Here is a 24,588-nt window from a genome sequence, read left to right as displayed (position 1 = left end):
TCAAGAAACTCATTAATTTAGTATCATCCAACATAAACACCACACTCAAATTTCCTCAATTGTCTCCCAAATCTCCTTTACAGCTGTTCCCCCACCAAGCCATTCAAAGTTCATGCACTGCATGTGCCAATCTAGAATATTCTCCCCCAACTCTGTTCCATCCACCACTTTCCTTTGTCTATCAGAACACTGACTCCTTTTAAAAGACCTGTCCAGTTGTCCTACATAATACCACAAACATTCTAGATGTGTCCATTTCCTCACGGTTAGATTTAGATCAAAGAACTTGAGCAAGAACACCACACAGGGCTTGCAGGGCACCTCCTTTGCATCACATCAGGATGCATGTAACATTGGACCATCTCACTACTGGACCTGCCAAGCTCAACCACTCAGTAAATGTGGTAACCACTAGATCACTCTATTTTCAAGGCATATTTTTCTCTTTGTAATTAACAAGTAATATGTCGAATAACAATTTGAGACTACATGGATATTTCTGTTCCCCAACAACTTTCCTCTTAATGGTTTTAGACTAATTGATGATCTTTGCCTAATTCAATTATTACACTGATAATTACAAAGAACTGATTTTTAAAATTCTATTATTCTTTCCACACATAATTGGTATTCTTGTTTCTCATTTTTTCCCCCATCTTGCTATTTTATTTTTAAATCCCTATGGACTCAGAGATTTTTGTTTCTGAATTCACTGTGCTATAATCCATTATCTTCACTATCTAGCATTTTTTGATTCTCAAATTGTCTCCAATGTGGCTTCTGGGAGTCTCTTTAAACCTGCTCCTGTGTCCTCCTGCCATTACCCGATTAGCCTCTGAGGACTTCTTCACTTTCTGGAATTTAGTCACTTTTCCATGAAGCTCTAGTCTTTTTTAGCAAGAAATGGAATTTGGGGTTCAATATCTGGATGCTAAATATGTTCACTGCTACCAGGGTGCCATTTCACATTTTTCTGTAAGTAAGACTTTGGAAAATATTCCAGGGTTGTAGTTACTTCCAAACCTGTGACTTTGAGGTTCATTAAATGCAGATACAGAAATGGTCAATAAGCACATGAAAAGATGCTCAACATCATTATCACTGGGGAAATGCAAATCAAAACCACAATGAGATATCACTTCATAGCTACCAGGATGGATAAAATAAATAAAACATACAATAACAAGTGTTGAGAAGGAAGTGGAGAAATTGGAAACCTCATACATTGCTGGCGGGGTTGTACAATGGTGCAGCCACTCTGGAAAATAGTTTGGCTGTTCCTCAGAATGTTAAACACAGAATTACCATATGACCCAGCAGATTCCACTCCCAAGTATATACCCAAGAGAACTGGAAACATATGCACACAAAAACCTGTAAACTAATGTTCATAGTAGCATTATTCATAGTAGCTAGAAAGTGGGAGGAACCCAGATGTCCATCAACTGATGAATGAGTAAACAAAATGTGGTATATCCATACAATGTAATATTATTTGGCAACAAAAAGAAATGAAATACTGAAGCATGCTACAACATAGATAAACCTTGAAAATATTGTGCAGAATATAAAAAGCAGTGATAAAAGGCCACATATTGTATTACTCCATTTATGTGAAATGTCTAGAATGACATAGAAACAAAAAGCAGGTTAGTAGTTGCCAGGACCTGAAGAATGAGGGATGGGAACTGACTGCTAAACAGGTATAGGGGTCCTTTCTGAGGTGATGAAAATGTTCTCAATTGAGATAGTAGTAATGTTTGTACAACTCTGAGCAGACTAAAAACCACAGAACTGTATACTAAAAAAGGATAAATTATATCTTAATAAAGCTATTATTTTTGTTTAAAAATGCACCATTTGCCGTGGAGTTGGTGCCACGTCTCATTTGGTAGTGAACTGGACACTCAGCACCACACTTCAGAGAAAAGAAAAATTTCATGCAGTATTTCCCATTTATCTGAAAAATACCCCTCCAGGCAATTTCCCAAACATGTTGAGTACCAATTCTCAAAAATAACTTTTATAATTAAACGAATACTTCTATATAAATTTTTCTTTTTAAGTAGCACTTCAAACCGTATTCAGGGATCTTAAGACTACAATTTTTTTTGTTAATCATTAATTTCTTTGAATAGGTAATGCGTACAAAAACCATTCCTACTCCATAAGTAAAAGAAAAACTCTAAATACTCTTCTGCACTCTACTTTTATGGTGTTTCTTGAAGATCTTGCCATATTCGTATTTACAGAACTTTATTCATTTCACTTCACAGTATTTCACTGTATGGATCCACTATAATTTATTAACCATCCACTATTAGTGGACTATTAGTGATTACTGTTATTTTTTTGTTATTATAAATAAAGTGCCAATAAATATCCTCAGTTATTTTGTACTTGTGCAAATATTTTATGGGATAAATATCTTGAAATAAAACTGGAGAGTCTAAGGTATATTCATCTCACATGTTTTAGCTATTGCCAAATTGCCTTCCAAAAACACTATCAATTTACTTTCCCAACCAAAAAAATACTTTGTCAGTTTCCCTTTTCTAATACAAAGTAATAAACTTTTAATTTCTGATGATAGGAGAAAAATGGTACTTTATTGTAGTGCTAATTTGCAATTCACTAAATATAAGTGAAGATGACGTCTTTTCATTTGTTTAAATGCCAATGTCATTTGTATTTCTTTTTCTATGAACTACATTCTTGTACTTTACCCACTTCCTTTTGGGCTTAGTAGTATTTTACTTCTTAATATATAGGATACACACATACACATGTGTATATATGTATTCCATATATGTAAATATATGGAGATTTGCCCTATACTGTCATATGTATTTCAAATATTTCCCTCAGTTTTTCCTCTTTTGATTTTGTTTATATTTTCCATCTACAGAAATCCAAGATTTTAATGTTTCAAAATATTGAATATATCAGGTTTTTTAATGGCTTCTAGGTCTTTTGTTATGTTTAAAAAGTCATTTTTATTAAATATTTATAAATACATTGCTTATTTTTTTCTTCTAGTAAAATTATTAGTTCACTATGAATATACGTGTAGAGTTTATTTTGGTATAAAGAAGGCTTTAAGTTTAAATAAGAGCTTCTCCAACCCCAAATACTTGCAGAGAATCAGAAAAGCTATTGTTCTTTTCACCAAAACCCAACAGAGTACTGATTCAAATAACTGATATTTAAAACCCAAGAAAATTCTCAACAGATTAAAAGTGCTAAGTAACTTAAAACGGGTCCTTCTCAGAGTTATACAGCTTCATAACTGCTATACGTGACCAGTCCCTAATGAATTATCCAAATAAAATATGAAACATTATTCAACTTGAGGTTTCTTTAATATGTCTATTATATTTTAAAAATATTCTCTCCCTTAATTAACTCACCTCTAAGTAAATAACCTTTTATATCCAATTTTTTATATCCAATTTTTACATGATTAGATACTAATGACAACCACCAAAAACTTTAATGAGTTTCTACCAAAAAGAGTTCCTTCTACACATTTTGTATTAAGAATAAGATTATTCTTATTAATTCATTACCAATTTACATAATTCATAGATGATAAAACTGATATAAGTAAAAGTTTAAAATGTTCTTTAAACCGTTTTTACTGAAGAAAGCACTCTTAGAGGAAAAATGTGATCCATTTGTACCCAAATGACCAAAGTTAACTTACCATGTGTGGAGCACTGATTGTTGCTTGGAACCCTGCAAAAGAAGAAGAGAACTACTGATACATTCAGCTGTAAAAACATACGAAATACTCCATGTAATTCCTTTTCTAACATCCATAAGTTGTTTTTCATAATAATTATTTTCACTTTTATGATCTCAAGAAATAAAACTTGTATTTTGTACTTTACAGTACTGTCATGCACAGTTAAAATCAGAAAATATAATCATGCCAAAGGCTAGCATGCTCAGTACAACAGTCCCACTATTTCCAAAAATTTCTTCTCCCATATAGTTAGTTAAGGAAGAATTTCATTAAGTTGAGTTGATAAATTTATGATTTTTTTTCTTTAGATTTATAAAAAGAAAATAAGCTTCCATAAATCACAGAGTATGCAAAATCCTTGCAAAATTAAGTTGCTTCATATTTTTGGCACCTTAAAAAAAAACAGAACTGGCAATCAGAGTAGCTTAAGAGACTAATAAGCTACTTCAATTTACTCTTTTTTTTTTTTTTTTTTTTGCGGTACGCGGGCCTCTCACTGTTGTGGCCTCTCCCGTTGCGGAGCACAGGCTCTGGATGCGCAGGCTCAGCGGCCATGGCTCACGGGCCCAGCCGCTCCGCGGCATATGGGATCCTCCCAGACCGGGGCACGAACCCGTATCCCCTGCATCAGCAGGCGGACTCTCAACCACTGCGCCACCAGGGAGGCCCCAATTTACTCTTTACACTATCAACTAATGTTAATTAAAACAATCTTTTCTCCATTTTTAGCTTTTAGTTTTTTCTTCCAGTGTTGCTTTCTCAAAACTTATTTACCTGCTTCTGCGTCTGAAGCAATTTTCACTGAGCGGTGGTAGCAGGTGCCTTCGGGGTTCAGAAGCTCCCTAGGATCTTCTCTGCTGACTGTTAAAGTGCTTCAAAAGAAGGCAGCACGGCAGCTGGCCCACAGAATCCTGAGGCACTTCTAAGCCTCAAAGGCGCCCACTGCCAAGGCTCAGCAGTTCAGCAAAACCTGCTTCAGGAGAAGGAGTTAAATATGGAACTTTCTAAAAACAAGCACAAACCAAAAAATTCAGGGCAAGTGAAGCAGAGAAGTCAGTAATAACTTAGTTACACGTTCCCTTTAATACTGATTTTTAAAATTGATGCTAATGCAAAAACCAACCTCAGTCAACACTGAAGACCCTAAAGAAAACTCAGCACATAGCTTAAACTGTAAGTTTTCATTTAAAGTATGTTTTAAGAATATTTTTATAGAATTCTTATATGTATTGTTTAAGAAAACAGAAAAGACACTTCATATATTACATCATTTTATTAAACTGGGTAAGTTTGGGATTATGAAACTTACTAAGGCATAAAACTCAAATTAGCAAGGTACTAGATACACATCTGGGTCCCAGCCTATTTTTACTTACATAGATTACAGAGTAAATGAGTCAAATTTGTGACGTTTTCAGAAATCCAAAGCTTACCTATTGATTGTGGAGAATCCATATAAGGGTTACATTTTGCATAGTGAGAGCGGTCTGTGGCCAGCATTACTTCAAATACTTTATCTGTCTTGATGATTCCATTTTCTGAAATGAATGAAGCAATATTTTAAGCTGGAAGTGGCATGATCAGACATTTTAGAATAATTATTCTGGCTACACTGTAGAGACTAGATTGGAAGAGAGCAAAATTGAAAGTTGTTGCAATGGCTCAGGTAATCACAACCTGGTCTTTCATAATGAAAGTAAGGATGAAGAAACGTAGAAGGATTTGAGTTATATTTAGTAGGTAATGTATACCTGACTGACTGGATTTGGAGGTAGGAGGGGGGTAATGGTTGAAATGTTGATGTCATATACTGATTTGCGAAATCCCAGACAAGGATCAGAGCTAAGGAAAGAAAGGACAAGTTATTTACTCAGTTAGGAGCAATGGACCATACACATGGAGATATATAGCGGTCAGTTGGACAAATGGATCTGGGGCGCAGGAGAAAAACCTACAACAGAGATATAAATTACTAGTTGTATAGATGGCAACTAAAGCAATGGAAGTGAACTAAAGTGGCCAGGTAAGAATACACAAAAGTGCACATTTAGGAGAAATGCAAAGGAAGTGGAGCCTGCAAAGATTATGACAAGGAGCAGACACAGAGGTAGATGAAAATCAAGCAGATATACTGTTACAGAGCCCAAGAGAAACAAATTTTTCAAGAAGGAAAGCAAGGTCAATATGGTCTTCCCTCAGTGTCCATAGGGGGTTGGTTCCAGAACCCCAGCAGATACCAAAATTTGTGGATGCTCAAGTATCTTATATAAAGTTGCATAGTTTTTGCATATAACCTACGCATCTCCTCCCATATACTTTAAATCATGGTTAGACTACTTATAACACCTAATACAATGTAAATGCTATGTAAATAGTTGCCAAACATGCGGCAAATTCAAATTTTGCTTTTTGAAATGTTATGGAACTTTTTTTTTCTTCAAATATTTTCAATACACAGTGGGTTGAATCCATGGAGATAGAATCCATGGGTATAGAAGGCTGACTGTATATATTTGCTCCCTCAACTATCAATTCTTTAAGATTAAATATAATATGTTAAACTTCAATAACCCTTATTAACCATGCACACAGTAATTATTCAATAAAGGCCTTATTAACTCACTCAGTAAGTTTACTGTCTGTCTAATACATACCAGACACAGTGCTACATACTTAGGGTGATAATAAACAAAATAGCATAGTTCTTGTCCTTACAGCTCTAAAATCTGTAAGATTAGATGTATCAATTTGACTTTAACAATCCAGAAAGAAATTTTTTAAATCAAAACATGCTTTGCTTAATTTGGCTACACTATGAGCAACTTTTTTTTTCAGATTTCTTTTTTTTAAATTGAGGTATAATTGACATATAACATTATATTAGTTTCAGGTATACAACATAATGATTCAATATTTGTATATGTTAGAAAATGATGACCACAATAAGTTAACATCTATTACCATACAGTTACAGAATTTTTTTTCTTGTGCTGAGAATTTTTAAGATGTACTCTCTCAGTAACCGTCACATATGCAACAGAGTTTCATTAACTATAGTCACCATACTGTACATCCCCATGATATTTATTTTACAACTAGAAGTTTGTATCTTTTGACCACCTTCACCCATTTTGCACCCCACCTGCCTCTAGCAGCCACTAATCTGTTCTCTGTATCTATGAGCTTGGTTTTTTGTTTACTTTTTTAGATTCCACATGTAAGTCAGATCATACAGTATTTGTCTTTCTCTGTCTGACTTACTTCCTTTCGCATAATAGCCTCACGGTCCATCCATGTTACAAATGACAAGATTTCATTCTTTCTTATGGATGAATAATACTCCATTGTATATATACATCACAGCATCAATATCTATTCATCCATGGATGGACATTTAGGTTGTTTCCATATCTTAGCTATAGTAAATGATACTGCAATGAACATGGGGGTGCATATATCTTTTCAAATCAGTGTTTTTGTTTTCTTTGGATAAATACGCAGAAGTGGAATTGCTGGATCATATGGTAGCTGTATTTTTAATTTTTTGAGGAACCTCCATACACAGTTTTCTGTAGTGGCTGCAACAATTTATTTTCCCACCAGTAGTGCACCAGGGTTCCCTTTTCTTCATAATCTTGTAAACACTTGTTATTTCTTGTCTTTTTAAGAAAAGCCATTTTAACAGGTATGAGCTAACAGTACCTCACTGTGGTTTATGATTTGCATTTCCCTGATGATTAATGATGTTGAGCATCTTTTCATGTACCTGTTGGCATTCTGTATGTCTTCTTTGGAAAAATGTCTATTTAGATCCTCTTCCCATTTATTTAATGGGATTGTTTGATCTTTTTTGCTATTGAGCTGTATATACTTGGGATATTAACCCTTTATCAAATATATGATTTGCAAATATCTTCTCCCATTCAGTAGGTTGCCACAGCTATTTTAAAATGAGACCTAAGCATCATGAGACGTTTAAAATATTTATGCAAATGAATTTAATGTATTCATCAACTGTGGAGCCTCCAGGTTCTAGAGGGTAATGGTGCCCACCAGAATCTGAATTTCGCCACATAGCCATTCAAAAAACACCTAAACCTAAGATCAAGAAGGGGCATAAACAAAACCACACATGACCCCTGCCGTCACATTACTAGGAGACAGAGAATATCCAGACTTCATATTACTTATCAGTAGAAAAATAAACAACACATTCCAACAAAGCTTCTGCTATTGCTGCAAGCCTGTGGGTATAAAAAGCAAAGGTAGGGACTGAAGTTTAAAAGGCTAAGTAGAAGGAAGTAGGGAATGCAGATGAAGCACAGACAAAACTATTCCCAGAAAGAGAAACTACAACACTAAGTACTAAAGTAGTGAACACAGGTCTGGGACTTAGAAGTTCACTGTACTGGCTACAAGGAAGGAACTTAAACATCAGTAGGTTAACAAAGGTCCCAATACCATTCAATGGTGAAAGAACAGTCTTTTTCAACAAATGGTGCTGGGACAACTGGATAGCCACACGAAAAGAATAAAGTTCAATCTTTACCTCATATCAAGTACAAAAATTAACTCAAAATGTATCAAAGATGTAAACATAGAACTAAAATAATAAAAATCATAGAAGAAAATACTGGGGTAAGTCTTCATGACCTTGGATTTGGCAGTGGATCCTTAGATATGACACCAAAAGCATGAGCAATAAGAGAAAAAAATGTATAAATTGGATTTCATCAAAATTAAACATTTTTGTGCTTCAAAGGACATTATCAAGAAAAAGGTAACTCACAGAACAAGAGAAAAATAATTTGTAAATCATACAACTGAAAAAGGACTTTTATCTAGAATATATAAAGAATTCTTATATTTTAATGTAAAAGGACAAATAACTCAATATCAAAATGTGCAAACCATCTGAATAGACATTTCTCCAAAGAAGATATACAAATAGCCAATAAGCACATAAAAAGATGCTGGACAGCATTAGTCATCAGGGAAATGCAAATTAAAACCACAATGAGATACCATTTCATACCCACTAGGATGGCTATAATCAAACTGTCAGATAATAACAAGTGTTGCAAAAATGTGAAGAAATCAGACCCTTATGCACTGCAAATTGGAATGTAAAATGGTGCAGCCACTTTGAAAAACAGCCTGGCAGTTCCTCAAATGGTTAAACAGAGAATTACCATAGGACCTAGCAATTCTACTCATACGTGTATACCCAAGAGAAGTGAAAACGTATGTCTATACAAAAACTTGTACACAAATGTTCACAGCAGCATTATTCATAATACCCCAAAAGTGGAAACAACCTAAATGTCCATCAACTGATGAACAGATAAACAAAATGTGGTATATATCCATACAATGGAATATTATTAGGTCATAAAAAAGAATGAAGTACTGATTCATTCATCCCATTATGTAGATGAACCTTGAAAACATTATGCTAAGTGAAAAAACTCAGTCACAAAAGATCGCATATTGTATGATTCTATTTAATGAAATTTCCAGAATAGGCAAATCTATAGAGAAAGAAAATAGATTAGTGGTTGCTTATGGTTGGCGGAATAGGAGGGCAAAACAGGGTATCTTTTTGAGGTGATGAAAATATTCGATGACCATGGTAGCGGTTGCACATATCTGTAAATATATCCAAAACCACAGAATTTTACAATCTAAATCAGTGAATTATATAGTATGGAACTGTACTTTGGTAAAGCTATTTTAAAAAAAAATTTAGGGGCTTCCCTGGTGGCGCAGTGTTTGAGAGTCCGCCTGCCGATGCAGGGGACACGGGTTTGTGCCCCGGTCTGGGAGGATCCCGCATGCCGCGGAGCGGCTGGGCCCGTGAGCCATGGCCGCTGAGCCTGCGCATCCGGAGCCTGTGCTCCGCAATGGGAGAGGCCACAACAGTGAGAGGCCCGCGTACCAAAAAAAAAAAAGAAAAAAAAAATTTAGTGGGACCAGGGGTGGCAAACACAAGAAGCAATGCTTCAGGGGGAGAATCATACAGGCCGGGAAAGGATGGTGCCTCTTGATATAGCAATGAAGGGAAGAAGGAAGAAAATGAAGGATCCTACAGAAACAGAAGAACAACAAGATATGCCAACCCCCACCCTTTCTCACCACTATTACCAATATCATTATCCATTAAAGAAACTGCAAGTCACTACACTGACAGAAGCGCTCTTGAACTGTGTCCACAAAATGCCTAAAAATAGGAAAAAGAAAAACAAACAAAAGTGTAAAAAGAAAACAATACGCAGGGCTTCCTGGTGGCACAGTGGTTAGAAATCCACCTGCCGACAGGAATAAAGACACAGATGTAGAGAATGGACTTGAGGACACATCAGGGGTGGGAAGGGTAAACTGGGATGAAGTGAGAGAGTAACATGGACATATATACACTACCAAATGTAAAATAGATAGCTAGTGGGAAGCAGCCGCATAGCACAGGGAGATCAGCTCGGTGCTTTGTGTCCCCCTAGAGGGGTGGGATAGGGAGGGTGGGAGGGAGATGCAAGAGGGAGGGGATAGGGAGATATATGTAAGCATATAGCTGATTCACACTGTTATACAGCAGAAACTAACACAACATTGTAAAGCAATTATACTCCAATAAAGATGTTAAAGGAAAAAAGAAAAAAAACATGAACTACCTTTGTAGGCTAGAGATTAAAGCAAAATGACTGTTTAAAGAAAAAAAAAAAAGAATCCACCTGCCAACGCAGGAGACACAGGTTCCAGCCCTGGTCCGGGAAGATCCCACATGCCACAGAGCAACTAAACCTGCGCGCCACAACTACTGAGCCTGCGCTTTAGAGCCTGCGAGCCACAACTACTGAAGCCCATAAGCCACAGCTACTGAAGCCTGTGCGCGCCACAACTACCAAAGTCCACACACCCTACAGCCTGTGCTCCGCAACGAGAAGTCACCGCAGTGAGAAGCCCGCGCACCACAACGAAGAGTAGCCCCTGCTCGCTGCAACTAGAGAAAGCCCGCGCACAGCAACGAAGACCCAACGCAGCCAAAAATAAATAAATTAATTAGTTAATTAATTCAAAAGAAAAGAACACTGTGAGGAAGGGAATAAACTTAAAAAAAAAAAAAGAAACCAATATGCAAATCAAAACATTTCAGCTGGGGGCGTCCAGTGGTTAGGACTTGGTGCTTTCACTGCAGGGGGCCTGGGTTCGATCCCTGATCGGGGAACTAAGATCCCATAAGCCGTGAGGCATGGCCAAAAATAAAAAAATAGAAAACTATCAGACTAAAACAAGGGAAAAAATGTCAAGTCTCAAGGCCAAAAAAATCAAATTATCTAATAAGAGTTAAAAAAAAGGCAACCATTAGCTTTCTTAAGAGTAACGTTCAAAGCAAAGCAAGAATGAAGCAGCGTTTTCAAGAAATTCAAGGAAAGAAAGTGCAAGTTAACAATTAAAAAGGAGCAAACTATTGATATACCCAACAACATGAACAAATCTCAAGAGCATTAATCTCAGTGAAAGAAGCCAGGAGATTTTATACTATATGAGTCCATCTAATATTAAATTCCCGAAAAGTCAAAACCATAGTGTCAGAAGGCCAATCTGCAGTTGCTAGGAGTCAGGGGTGAAAGGAGGAGATTAATTGCAAAGGGGCACGAGAAAACTTTGTGGGTGAAAGAAATGTCCTATATCAGAGATCAGCAAACTTCTGTTAAGATCCAAACAGTAAATACCTAAGGCTTTGCAGGCCTTATAGTCTCTGTGGCAACTATGCGACTCTGCCATTGAAGTGCAAGAACAGCCACACACAAGACATAAATGAATGGGTGTGGCTATGTTCAAACAAATCTTTATTTCTAAAAACAGGCAGCAGGCCAGATTTGGCCTGTGGGATGTAGTTTGCTCACCCCTGTTTTACCTCATTAGGGTGGTGGTTACACACCTATATTTGTCAAAATTTTCAAATCATACTCCTAAAATTGGTGCGTTTTAACATAAATTATATCTCAATAAAGCTGATTTTTTTAAAGTGTAAGCCAAGGATTTTATATGCAGCCAAAACTATTCTTCAAATATAAAGGTTATAGGAAAAGAAGTCTTGAATGTGCAAGAACTCAGGGAATGCTGTACACACAAGCCCTTCCTAAGGAATCTTGTAGAAGATATGCTTCATCTAACCAAGAGATTACTAGGGATACATCAGAAAAGGACACATATCCAATTTTAGAGCAAAGGCTAAAATTAAAAGGGTGGGGCTTCCCTGGTGGCACAGTGGTTGAGAGTCCACCTGCCGATGCAGGGGACATGGGTTCGTGCCTCGGTCCGGGAAGATCCCACATGCCGCGGAGCGGCTGGGGCCGTGAGCCATGGCCGCTGAGCCTGCGCGTCCGGAGCCTGTGCTCCGCAACGAGAGAGGCCACAACGGTGAGAGGCCCGCGTACCGCAAAAAAAAAAAAAAAAAAAGGGTGGATTGGTCTGCCTTTAGCAAGAATCCTGTCAACTTATTTTAGCCAGAATCCCCCATTACCCCTGATGTTTCCTCTTAGTAATTTTCCACCCACTGATGCCCACCCTGCTCCTAGGCTATAAATCCCCACTTGTTCATGCTGTATTGGAAACTGAGCCCAGTTTTATACTGAGGTCTCTTTTCCCCTATTGCAATAGTTTCTGAATAAAATCTGGTTTTAACTCTTTTTAAATTATTGTATACTATTTTTTAAATAGTTAATAGTTTTTTAAACTATTTTTTTAAAAAAACTAAAAGGGTAAAGACAACAATGGAATAATAATACTTAAACGTTATTTGTTCTGACAAAATAGAAAGAAGGCAACTAAAAACAATGGGAAGAGGAAAAAAAGGGGAAAGTAGAATTAGATCATTGAGTCATATAGGTGACAGGAGGAATCAAAGGATACCACTTAATACTGACTGACCAGACAGTAAATAGTTAAGAAAAAGTGGTCTAAGGACACTATAAAAGGTATAAATACAGACTCTCCAAATAACAAAAGAATGTTTTAAAAAATCAGCAAACAAGGCACACCAACTAGAGAAACACTTAAATACTCACAGACTAGGTTATATTAATAAATCATCCGTCTATTTGAAAATATTATAAACTTTGGATTAATTAACCCAAATAGAAAGCACTGTTTTCTACACAAATAAGCTTAGGTAAGCTACCTGTAAAGGTCATTAAAATAAAACAGTGAAAGCATTTTTTAAAAAGTTTTAAAAGCAGCGTAATAAGAGAGATATCGGACTTCCCTGGTGGCGCAGTGGTTAAGAATCCGCCTGCCAATGCAGGGGACACGGGTTCGATCCCTGGTCCAGGAGGATCCCACATGCCGCAGAGCAACTAAGCCCGTGCACCACAACTACTGAGCTTGTGCTCTAGAGCCTGTGAGCCACAACTACTGAGCCTGCGTGCCACAACTACTGAAGCCCGCCTAGAGCCCGTGCTCTGCAACAAGAGAAGCCACCACAATGAGAAGCCTGCGCCCCACAACGAAGAGCAGCCCCCGCTCACTGCAACTAGAGAAAGCCCGCGCGCAGCAACCAAGACCCAACACAGCCAATAAATAAATAAATAAATAAGTAAATTCCAAAAAAAAAAAAGAGAGATATCATTTACTAAATATTTGTCATGTGCCAGACAAAATCCTAAGCACATTACATACACTATCTTTTGAGGTACGAACTTGGGAACTATGAAACAATCTTATGCTGTCTCTAACAATCCTATAAAGTATGCACTATTATTACTCCATCTTACAGATAATAAAATTGAGTTCAGAAAAACTAAGTTGTTCCAGATCACAGAGCAAATAAGGGGTAGGGCCATTCAAATTGAGATGTTAGATTCCTGTTGACCAGTTCACTGTACTGCTACTACCATATTCAAATAGCTTAGTGAGTTCTACTAATTCATTTCCCAAAATACTTCTTGAGTGGTTCATTTGCCCTGAATTCAATTCAAATTCCACAGGGGTGATTCATAGACTCTCAAGGTCAGAAGGGTCATCAAGTCCAACTTCTTCATAAATTGGTACCACGATCTCTACTTGAAGAGTTGCACTGATGTGGAACAGCCCTTTGCACATTCAGACCACACTAATTATCAGAACACTTCCCTGTATTAAGAGGAAATCTCCCTCTTTGTAACTCACTTATATAAACCCTTAGTGCTACGCTCTGCAGTCACAAAGAATATGCTGAATTTTCTATCCAACCAACACTTTTTACACACCTGAACATATCACGACCATTTCAAGCCTTATCTTTTTCAGGTTAAGCAGCCTCACTCAATACATCCAATGACCATCATATTCACTCACTCATTCTTCTCTAGATGAATATTTGTGACATCTAAAATCAAACATATTGCTATAGGCACATTCTAAAAATCAAGTAAATTAAAGAGATTACTTCCCTTAAGCCAGATAATATACATCTACCAAACTCATGTGAGTTTCTTTGGCTGATTTCTTACTCTACAGAGGGACACAGAATTTACTAAAAAACCCTAAGTAGTTTTAAAAGCATGTCACCAGTCATTTATTAAGAAGCTGAACACATAAGGCTCAGGATAAAGCTTCCTTAGACCATTATTGGGTGGTTTCCAAAATTTTCACTACAAGGTTCTTATTATTTGCTTTTCCCCAGGATTCCATATTTTGAAAGATGCCTAAAGCAAGCTACATTTACTAAGTTATTAAATCATTTTCCCATTTTTGACAATCTGACATATACAATTGCCAGTGCCCTGAAATATTTCTAGCAAACAGCAAAGTAATTTAACATTTCACTTTGCATGTATAGCCTAATTATGAGTAAACATGCAATTACCATTAGGCTTTCTGAATTAGTGAACAGTTTTAAAACTACCCATGCCCAATTTTCCTGCACCCTAAGGACCAAAGACCCTAATTAAATAATTATAATAATGGCTAATGTTGATCCAAATATGCAATGGATCCAAATGAGAAGTTAGCAGAATTCAAAAAGGAGAATGCAATAGAATCCAAGCTATAAACCAAATAATGTTAAAAACTTGAAAAAATTAGAGCCACGTTAAGAAGGTATCTGTTCCTCTTCTCAACCTGAGGAGTGGGAAGGGTGAAGAGGGAGATACATTCCAGGAAAAAGACAAAAATACTATACAAGAGTCATGATTTAGATAAGAATACTAAACTGTGACATGATTTCAAGCAACTGATAAAGTGTAAAAAAAGGAAAAACAAGGAATTCCCTGGTGGTCCAGTAGTTAGGACTTGATGCTTTCACTGCTTTCAATCCCTGGTCAGGGAATCAAGATTCACAAGCCACGCGGCCAAAAAAAAAAAAAGGAAAAACATCTGACTATTCCTCCGCAATACGAGAGGAGTCTGTGATACTAGAAACAAACAGCAGGGAATAAACTCTTGCACGCTGCGTAGCTCAGCAAAGGGTTGACCCAGCCATTAATGCTGGTGATGATGGTTATTAATTTTCAACCCCAAAATCAACAAAGTGCAGAAGATTTATTTATTGCTCAGAACAAAATGAAATGCTATCAACTCTGACAATATAAAAGAGCCCCTAATAAGTTGGAGAATGAGTATCCTTTCTTACAAAGTGGAAGGGTTAAGGGATAGTGTCAGTTTATAAATTATGGAACAAAAAATTGAGGTTAAAGTATATTACTCAAAGTTACAAAGGTAACCACAAAAGAGGAAGCAAAAATTACGGTATAACTATATGTGGGAAAGGGAGTAAGTTTAGACAGTGTAAATACTCCTCCATCTTGGCAGGAAGTCAGTAGATGATGTCTAAAGTTGATAAAGAAATAGCAGTTTAGGGCTTCCCTGGTGGCGCAGTGGTTGAGAGTCCGCCTGCCGATGCAGGGGACATGGGTTCGTGCCCCGGTCCGGGAGGATGCCACATGCCGCGGAGCGGCTGGGCCCGTGAACCATGGCCGCTGAGCCTGCACGTCCGGAACCTGTGCTCCGCAACGGGAGAGGCCACAGCAGTGAGAGGCCCGTGTACCGCAAAAAAAAAAAAAAAAAAAAAAAAAAGCAGTTTAAGCATATGCTTTAGAGACTGAAGACAATCACCAGAAGACCCAAATATGTAGTTAAAAGTGTTCACTCGAGGCAGTCTGGGAGTGGGGAGGGTCAGGGCAAGCAATTGTTATTTTTCATTATAAACCCTTCTGTATTAGTTTATCTTTAAACATGTACACATGGTTACTCGACCAAAAATTAATCTTAATTGTCCTAACCTTTTTTATCACAGGTGGATAGTGCCTATAGAGATGTATATACAATGTGTATTTGCTCCAGTGAGCAAGATGTAAGATGTGGCAGGGACTCCTTTTCTTTTAATTTATTTATTTTATTTACTTATTTTTGGCTGCATTGGGTCTTCGTTGCTGCGTGCAGGATTTCTCTAGTTGCGGGGAGCGGGGACTACTCTTCGTTGCGGTGCACCGGCTTCTCATTGCGGTGGCTTCTCTTGTTGTGGAGCACGGGCTCTAGACGTGTGGGTTTCAGTAGTCGTGGCTTGCAGGCTCTAGAGTGCAGGCTCAGTAGTTGTGGCGCACAGGCTTAGTTGCTCTGTGGCATGTAGGATCTTCCCAGACCAGGGCTCGAACCCATGTCCTCTGCATTGGCAGGCAGATTCTTAACCACTGCACCACCGGGGAAGCCCCAGGTACTCCTTTTCTTTCACAGTGGTAGAATTGGGTGCATTATCTAGCCTCTCTGTAGTTATGTGTAGCCTTATGGTTAAGTTCTTGTCAATGAGAACTCAGGCAGAAATTATGTATGCAACTTCAGATAATGCCCTTAAAAGGAATGCGTGTTTTCTTCTTTCCCCATTTTTCTCCCCACCAGCTGAAATATGGAAAGGATGGAGGTAAACTACCTTCAACTTTGTAGATGAGGGAAAGACTTTAGGAAGCACAACAAGAAAGAAGGAGCCCAGGTCCTCAAGACCATGGAACCACCATATTAGTTCTGAACTGCTTATACTTCGATTGTTACAGGAAACAGAAACTTTCATTTTGTTTAAGCCATTGTTATTTTGGTCTTTATTACAGCAGATGAACAGGTGCCCTAAGACACAAGGTATCTGAGGAGTAAAATGAGATCAGTCTGAAGAACAGGATTGGAGTTGGAGCATGGCAACAGGTTGTAAAAGACCCTTAAAAGGCCTGAAAGCTAAGCAAGAGGTGTTTACAATTGATACAGTAAGCAATAGAAGTCTAGGCAGAAAAGAGACATAACAGAAAGCAGTACACTAGGACAATCAGTATAATGTGTAGAATGAACCTGAGGGGAGAGAAATTGAAAGTGTGATGACCAATCAGACACTTGAAGGCATATCACTCCAACTGACAACTAAGAACCTAGGCTAGGATAGTATCAATTAAAATACAGTGAAAGGGACGACTATGAAAGGTATTTGTAATAACTGTTGAGTTAATTTGGGGACAGTCTGAAAGAATCAATAACTATTCCAAGACTTTTGATCTGGGAGAATAGAAGACTAGAAGCAATCCTGGCAGAGATGGAGAAAGAAGAGATCCTGTGCTGATATGAAGCACTGAAAACACAGGTAAGAAAATAAGCTGCAGATGGATTTCAAGTCATGTCGAAACATTCTCTAAATTTCTCTAAGTAACTTGTTACAAAGTTACATCTCAAGAAAAGAAATATTACATAATTATATTAGTTTTATGAGTTGAGTGGTTGTTAATCACCTACTCTCTATTTCTTCTCCACTAACAAAATGCCAGGGAAAACAATAAGAAATGAACAAAATGGTCCCCTTTTATTTCCCATCTAGAATGATTAGGTGTGATAAGAGGTAAGTGGAGCCTGAGACACTCTCCATACAGAAAATCTGAAAGGGATTAGTTTTAAATTCACACTATAATCAAAGAAGAATTTTAAGTGATGTCAAGTTATGATAAAGCATATCATCTAAGACCAGAGATTATTCAAAAATACATCTTTCTCGGCGGGGGGAGGGTGATGAATTGGGAGACTGGGATTGACATATATACACTATTGATACTATGTATAAAATATATAACTATGGGCTTCCCTGGTGGCTCAGTGGTTAAGAATCTGCCTGCCAATGCAGGGGACACGGGTTTGAGCCCTGGTCCAGGAAGACAGCACATGCTGCAGAGCAACTAAGCCTGTGCGCCACAACTACTGAGCCTGCGCTCTAGAGCCCACGGGCCACAACTACTGAAGCCCGTGGGCCACAACTACTGAAGCCCGTGAGCCACAACTACTGAAGTCCGCACACCTAGAGCCCGTGCTCCACAACAAGAGAAGCCACCACAATGAGAAGCCCGTGCACCGCAACGAAGAGTAGCCCCCGCTCGCCGCATCTAGAGAAAGCCCACGCACAGCAATGAAGACCCAGCACAGCCAAAACTAATATGTAAGTAAAATAAAATAGGTAACTAATGAGAACCTACTGTATAGATCAGGGCACTCTACTCAATGCTCTGTGGTGACCTAAATAGGAAGGAAATCCAAAAAAGAGGGGATATATGTATACGTATAGCCAATTCACTCTGCTGTACAGTAGAAACTAACACAACATTGGTAAAGCAACTATACGCCAATAAAAATTAATTTAAAAAAATACATCTTTCTCTAAACCATTATCAGTCTTAATCAATACATGTAATTAACTATCTTGACACTATTCCTCAAAGGAGGATGTTCCCTGCACTCCTCACATCTCTGACAAACTAAAATGTTACGCAAAACTCTAAAATATTTGTAACCAAAAGTTAACTTCTGTGGCTCTCTCCTAAAACACACACGCCCACCCACCCCCAGCATACATATCCCACAGGTGATTTCATGCAAACCATGATGTGATAAAATTGACAGAATCTTGGATTTGGAAGGGTCCTGAGAGGTCTAGTATACAGTGAAAGCAGGTGACAAATCTCTTCCACAATATCCCTTACAGTGAAATGGTCAACCATTCTTTGCTTCAACATATCCAGTGACAGAAAACACTACTTTTCAAAGCCAAATCTTTGACTGTTAGGATAGCTTTGTGAATACGTCCTTATAATGAGCCAAAATGTGCCTCCCATTTGTCCTGGTTTTACCCTCTACTGCATGATTTCCTTCAAATATTTAAATACTACTGCTCTCTGTAACTTTCTCATTGCTAAATCAAACAACCTCCATCTCATCAAATCATCATATAAAATGCTGATGCTCTTGTCATCTTGACCACTCTTGTCTGATAATCTTCGGTTTTTCACTGTTATGCTTAAAGCATGTTGGCCAGAACTAAATGCAACACTAATAAAAATATGTGGAACAGCACAATGGAACTAAGATCACGTTGAATAGAATGTATACAACCTATTATGTAGATTTAGTGCTGCCCAATAGGACTTCTTATGATAATGGAAATGTTCTACATCTGCACTGTCCAGCAGGTCAGCCACTAGCCTCGTGTGCCTACTGAGCTCTTGAAATGTGGTTGGTATGACTGAGGAACTGAATTTTTAATTTTAGTTAAATTTAAGTAGACACATTGATATTAAAATTCTCCCTCAAAATCTTACCTATTAAATCTTATTCAATGCACTGTAAGTTAACTTACTTACTAGTATATCCATAAGACTGACTTGATATAAGTCAAAATGAGGAAGTATTTTCTGGATTCTAAATGAAGCCCAAATTTCTGAAAAAAAGTCACTTAGGATTTTATTACCTGGCTATCTTTGGCCCATGAATGCACATGATAAAACTAACAGAATATTCTCTTTTCCACTATTTATGCTACTAATTGATAAGAACTGACACTCTAAATAGAATAAGAATAATTTCAATTTATTTGCAGAGATAAATAAGGATACAAAAACTATAAATTATCATAATGCTTACAAATTTAAGTGCCTACTGAAGAAGGTCTCCACTTTAATGTCTTATAAGGAACTCAAACCAAACATCTCCCCAAATAAATCCCTGCTCTCCCATGCTTCCTTGCATCCCCCCACCCCCCAAAAATCCCTGCTGCTCACTCACTTATTTCCAACTCAGAAAATGGCAAATCATTCCCATTGCCCAGGTCTAAAACCTTAGTGTCATATCCCCAACTGCAGTCTTTCTCCTACACCGCAAATCCAAATCTAGCACGTTCTATTTTCTCTGTCTAGGATGCCTGTTCCCCAGGTCTACCTGCATGGCTTGAATTTCTCCCCCTTCACCAAACCTTTACTCAAATGACACCCTAGTGAGGCCTTCTTGCCTACAACTGCAAACCTACGACGCCATACGCCCTATCCTCCTTCCTTACTTTGCCACTTAGCGTGTGAACATATATTTTATTTGTCTGCTCCCACAAGAAGTAAGGTACAAGAGAGAATAGATGTTTGTTTCTCACTGCTGTATCCCCAGTGTCTTGCATATAGAAGATAGTCAAAGATCAGTTGACTGATATGACAAATTCTATATACATTATACATGCAAAATGACACAATCAAGGATGCAAAGGAAATATAAGTAGAAATAACTGATGGATTAGGGCAGTGGACTGAATTTTTTTTACAAAAATAAAATAGGTAAAAGAACAATTGTTAGCTTTGTTTTAAGTGGCCATTTGAAGTCTGTTGAGAGTTCACCTTCCACAAACACTCGGGCTTGGACGTCCCTGCTCTAGGAGACCACCTCTCTCAAGCTCATCCACTCCTGCCCCCTCGTTTTCCTTTTACCACGGCGTGAAATTATCCCAACAAAAGTAGAAAATAAACTCTAATATAAACATTACTTGAATTGTCCCATTCCCTGGACTAAGTAGGCTCACAGTTGTTTTGAATTAAGTTAATTTGTTTCATGAGTACCTTATCAGCCTATAATTATAAAATAATACTTTTCTAAAGACCTGTAATGTCCAACATGTGGCTAGTAGTTAAAGTTAATTTAAATAACACAAAAATCCAGTTCCTCAGTTGTGCTAACCACATTTCAAATGCTCAATGCCTCATGTAGCTGGTGGCTGTGGTATTGAACAGCACAGATACAGACATTACAAGCAGCTCTGTTGGGCAGGACTGCTACAGACTTTTTTCCTAAAATTTTATTTTAAAGCATAAAACCGATTCAACTGAAACACTGGCAGGGTTTTATCTTGTAATTTTCAGTTCTCTATGTCAGTGATTCTCAAGTGTGGTCCCCAGACCAGCAGGAGCCTACTACTTAGGAACTTGTTAGAAATACAAATTATCAAGAGCCCCAGCAATCTGTCTTAATTTGTTTTAACAAGCTCTCCAGATGATCCTGGAGATTTTGAAGCATGCTCAAGTTTTAGACCACTGTTCTCAGTCACTTAAGAGCATTTATCATCACAACATAAGCTATGAGATATTATGAGATGTACCATTAGAGTCTAAAGTAATCTGTAAATTATATATCAAGTATGAAATCATAAACAATCATATTTCTATTACATCTTATAAAAAAAAACCTCAGTAGGTATTTTCAATAAAATTATTATAATAATATTAAAATGAAACCAATCGTGAACTTTATTTCGTTAAAAAAAACTGTAATTTGCTTCCTTTTCCAATTTGCAGACCCTTTTTCACTTCAATATCAGCATAATCACATTTTAATCTTTTTCTAAAGATTTAGTTAGAAGTCTTAGGAAGAATACACAAGGGTGGAATAACCTGTAAATTTTCAATTTGTGTCAACTGAAATTTTCCCTTGAGCAAATATTACTGTTGTAACAAACTAATAAATAAAAATGAAATCTAGGGCTTCCCTGGTGGCGCAGTGGTTGAGAGTCCGCCTGCCGATGCAGGGGACACGGGTTTGTGCCCTGGTCCGGGAGGATCCCACATGCCGCGGAGCGGCTGGGTCCGTCCGTGAGCCATAGCCGCTGAGCCTGCGCGTCCGGAGCCTGTGCTCCGCAACGGGAGAGGCCACAACAGTGAAAGGCCCATGCACGTACCGCAAAAAAAAAAAAAAAAAGAAAGAAAGAAATCTATTGGCTAGAATCAATTCAGCAAGAAGTTGAAACTAAAGTTGCACAAATGTTACAAAAGAGGCTAAACAATTTGAGCACTCATTTCCTCTTACCAATCATAGATCTAGTATAAAACGAAACATCCACAATATCAACATCCATGTATGTTAAATATTTCTCATTAAATTTTCTGATAGGAAAACATCCTTAGAATTTCAGCTAAGAATAGTAATGCAATACATTAAAGTAACTATAAAACCACTGGGAAAAGATCTAGTTTTGGCTGACTACAAATTTGGCCCAGAAAGGAGAGACTTTAAGAGCCTGATTGATTACAATTTCTGCCACAGCCAAGCGTCTACTGCGATAACCTACCGGTGGAAAACTACTTAATCACAATTCAAGTACAGAATGTTTCAGGTGTGTATCCTGTACTAGCAGGCACTAGGTCATTTGAAGAAATTTTATTAAAATATTTACAACATATTGAGCTTCTGTTCGATCCGTGGGAACCTAAATCACACTTAATATTGTCTCAGCACATAAATTTACACTTCAAATCAAATATCCTTCCATAAAGTGAATACTGGCAATGCTTGACAGGATTTTTAAATCTAAACATTCATTACTAAACGCTAAGGAAACAAGTTTTAAATACTGGTTAAAAAAAAAAAGTCAAATGACTAATATTAAGTATTAATACTAGCCATGTGCCAGCCAATACTATTTATTTCTCTCACTAATCTTGGTATTCCTAGTATAGATCCAAGCATATAATATATATTTAATTGGCATTTATGAAAAAAGGAATGATTATTAAATTGTTTGAGAGGATTCAAAGATACTAAAAAAAAAAAGCCCCAGCCCTCAAGGAGTTTACAAATCGAATTAGGAAACATGACAAACACATGAAAAGCTAAATAATCCATAACAATTAAAAATACCACGTGGCAGGATTGTGATTATTTGCAAAGTCAGTGGCAAAGAAGAGTGCTATAAATTCCGACCAGAGTGAGAGTATGATGGACTGCGGTCCTTCTGGTCTCCCGACCAGACGGCGACACTACATTTCGATTAAAATAAGAAAGTGACACAGCACTGGTCCCACCCTAAAATTATCATCAGAGTAAGGAATACAATAACTAAAGATAATGGTGTAAAGAAACTTCCATACAAGGCTTTTAAAGCATACGGTAGCCCTGAAAAAAGTTAGAACATTCCACATACACAATCGTTTGCTGGATCCCAGGACCTCTAAAGGCTCCTGAAATACGCTGTCCCTCAGGAAAAGCATCCCCTAGTTATCTCTTCCTCCGCCCCCCACGAAGCTTTCCACTGGACAGCCGCCCCAGAAATTTCTCCCAGCATCCGCAATGACATTACTCTCATCTCCCTCTCCCTCCCCTCGCCAGTATCAGACGGTGGCATCTCCCGCCAGAGGAAAAAACGAAGGGCGGGGGAGGCAGAACCGGGGAGAAAGCTTGCAGCTAGGTCGACTGATAGGACAGAGGAGGAAGTGAGAAGACGCGGGGGTCGAGGGTGGGGTCCCCTCAGTTCCAGCCCAGTCTCTACGAGCCCTGGCCAACATCCCACTCCCCAAGGCACGCCCCTCGCCCGCCGGACCCGGACAGGGAGGTGGCGGACTCGAGTGACAGCCCCACCACCTGTGCCGCGCCCCCTTCCCCAGGACCGCGGGGAGATGCCTGCCCCTGCCCCACTAGCAGCGGCCCCTGGCTCTTTCTCTCTGGTTCCTGTGCACGTCGCCGATGAGTGACAGGTCCCGGGGGAGGCAATCGCCAGCGCTTGCCGTTCGGGACCGCTGGTGCAACCGTGCGCCGAAGCCCTCCAGCAGGCACAGGGGTAGACGGAACGTTCCGGACGGCCCAGGGGATCCGATCCAGGCCTGGCCTTCCCCAGTTGCCCCATACCGGGAGGGGGTGGCACTTACTGCGGAGGTTGTGGATTAGCTCCGAGTGGCTGGCGCCGCCGGATTTCCAGGCCATCGCTAAGCACACCCGGAGCAGGTACAGAACCACCTTCAGCGCGGCGACAGTGCCCAGCAGCTTCCCCAAGAGTGAGACCACCTCCCACACGGTCACCGCCGCGCTTGCGTCCCCGCTGTAGCCGCCGCTGCTACTGCCGTCGCCACTGCCGTCGCCGCCGCTGCCGCCACTGCGCGCTCCCGGCATCCCCCGCGGCACGCATGCGCTTTGTGAGGCCGCGCGGACTTGGGTGCGGCCGGGTGGGGCAGGAGGCGGGGGTGGCCTCATGCGCTGCCGCCCGTGCGAGGGGCCGCTGCGGCCGCCCGGGACTGGCGGGTTGGTCCCGCTGAGTCAGCGCCACCGACGCCGCCACCTCTGAGTGGCCTTTCTGAGGCCTCGGGCTGCGCAACGCCTCCTTGCTGAGTTTGTCCTGCGGTCAGGCGGGGTGGGCCCTGGCGCGGTCGGTGGCGAGCCTCGCTGCGGCTCTGGTCACCGAGCGCGGTGGCGGGATGGCAGGGCGGACCTCGTTCCGCTGCTGCCGGTGGCTTCGCAGTCGCAGCTAGATCAGCTGTTGAGAGCGGCGGTTCTGCTCCTATAGCTGTCCAGATTGTTAGACGGTGGGCTTCCTTCGTCCTGCCTCACCCAACCCAATGAATGACTAATATTTAGGTCGGTTGGAGACAGAGCTCCCTATGATGGAGCCTCAATAATCTTAATAGAACTGGAGGGCAAAGGTCTTCTCTAACCCGAGTACTCCAGCCTCTGGCTTGCGACAAGTACGTTAGTGTTTCGTTAGCAGAGACTTTGGGACCCTGATTTGTTCTCAACTCTAAAGCACAAATTCAGAGAGTGGAAGAATA

General features: G+C 39.2%; 1 protein-coding gene across 2 annotated transcripts in view; it reads right to left on the bottom strand.

Moving 5' to 3' along the window:
* The window catches only part of PCMT1 (protein-L-isoaspartate (D-aspartate) O-methyltransferase), a gene marked incomplete at its 5' end in the record, with an annotated part of 47,458 nt that extends 23,523 nt beyond the window's left edge, over window positions 1-23,935 (bottom strand). For both annotated transcript variants that reach the window (XM_079716357.1, XM_079716356.1), the window contains 3 exons: window positions 3,707-3,738; window positions 5,182-5,286; window positions 23,695-23,935. In XM_079716357.1, the coding sequence (XP_079572483.1) occupies window positions 3,707-3,738; window positions 5,182-5,286; window positions 23,695-23,935 (378 nt within the window). The remainder of the gene's footprint in view (window positions 1-3,706; window positions 3,739-5,181; window positions 5,287-23,694) is intronic.
* Between the last annotated feature and the right edge of the window lie 653 nt (window positions 23,936-24,588).

Source organism: Hyperoodon ampullatus, assembly GCF_949752795.1.
Source record: "Hyperoodon ampullatus genome assembly, chromosome: 12".
NCBI lineage: Eukaryota > Metazoa > Chordata > Mammalia > Artiodactyla > Ziphiidae > Hyperoodon > Hyperoodon ampullatus.
Note: the sequence above shows the minus strand (reverse complement) of the source record. Positions and strands in the feature narration are given on the sequence as shown.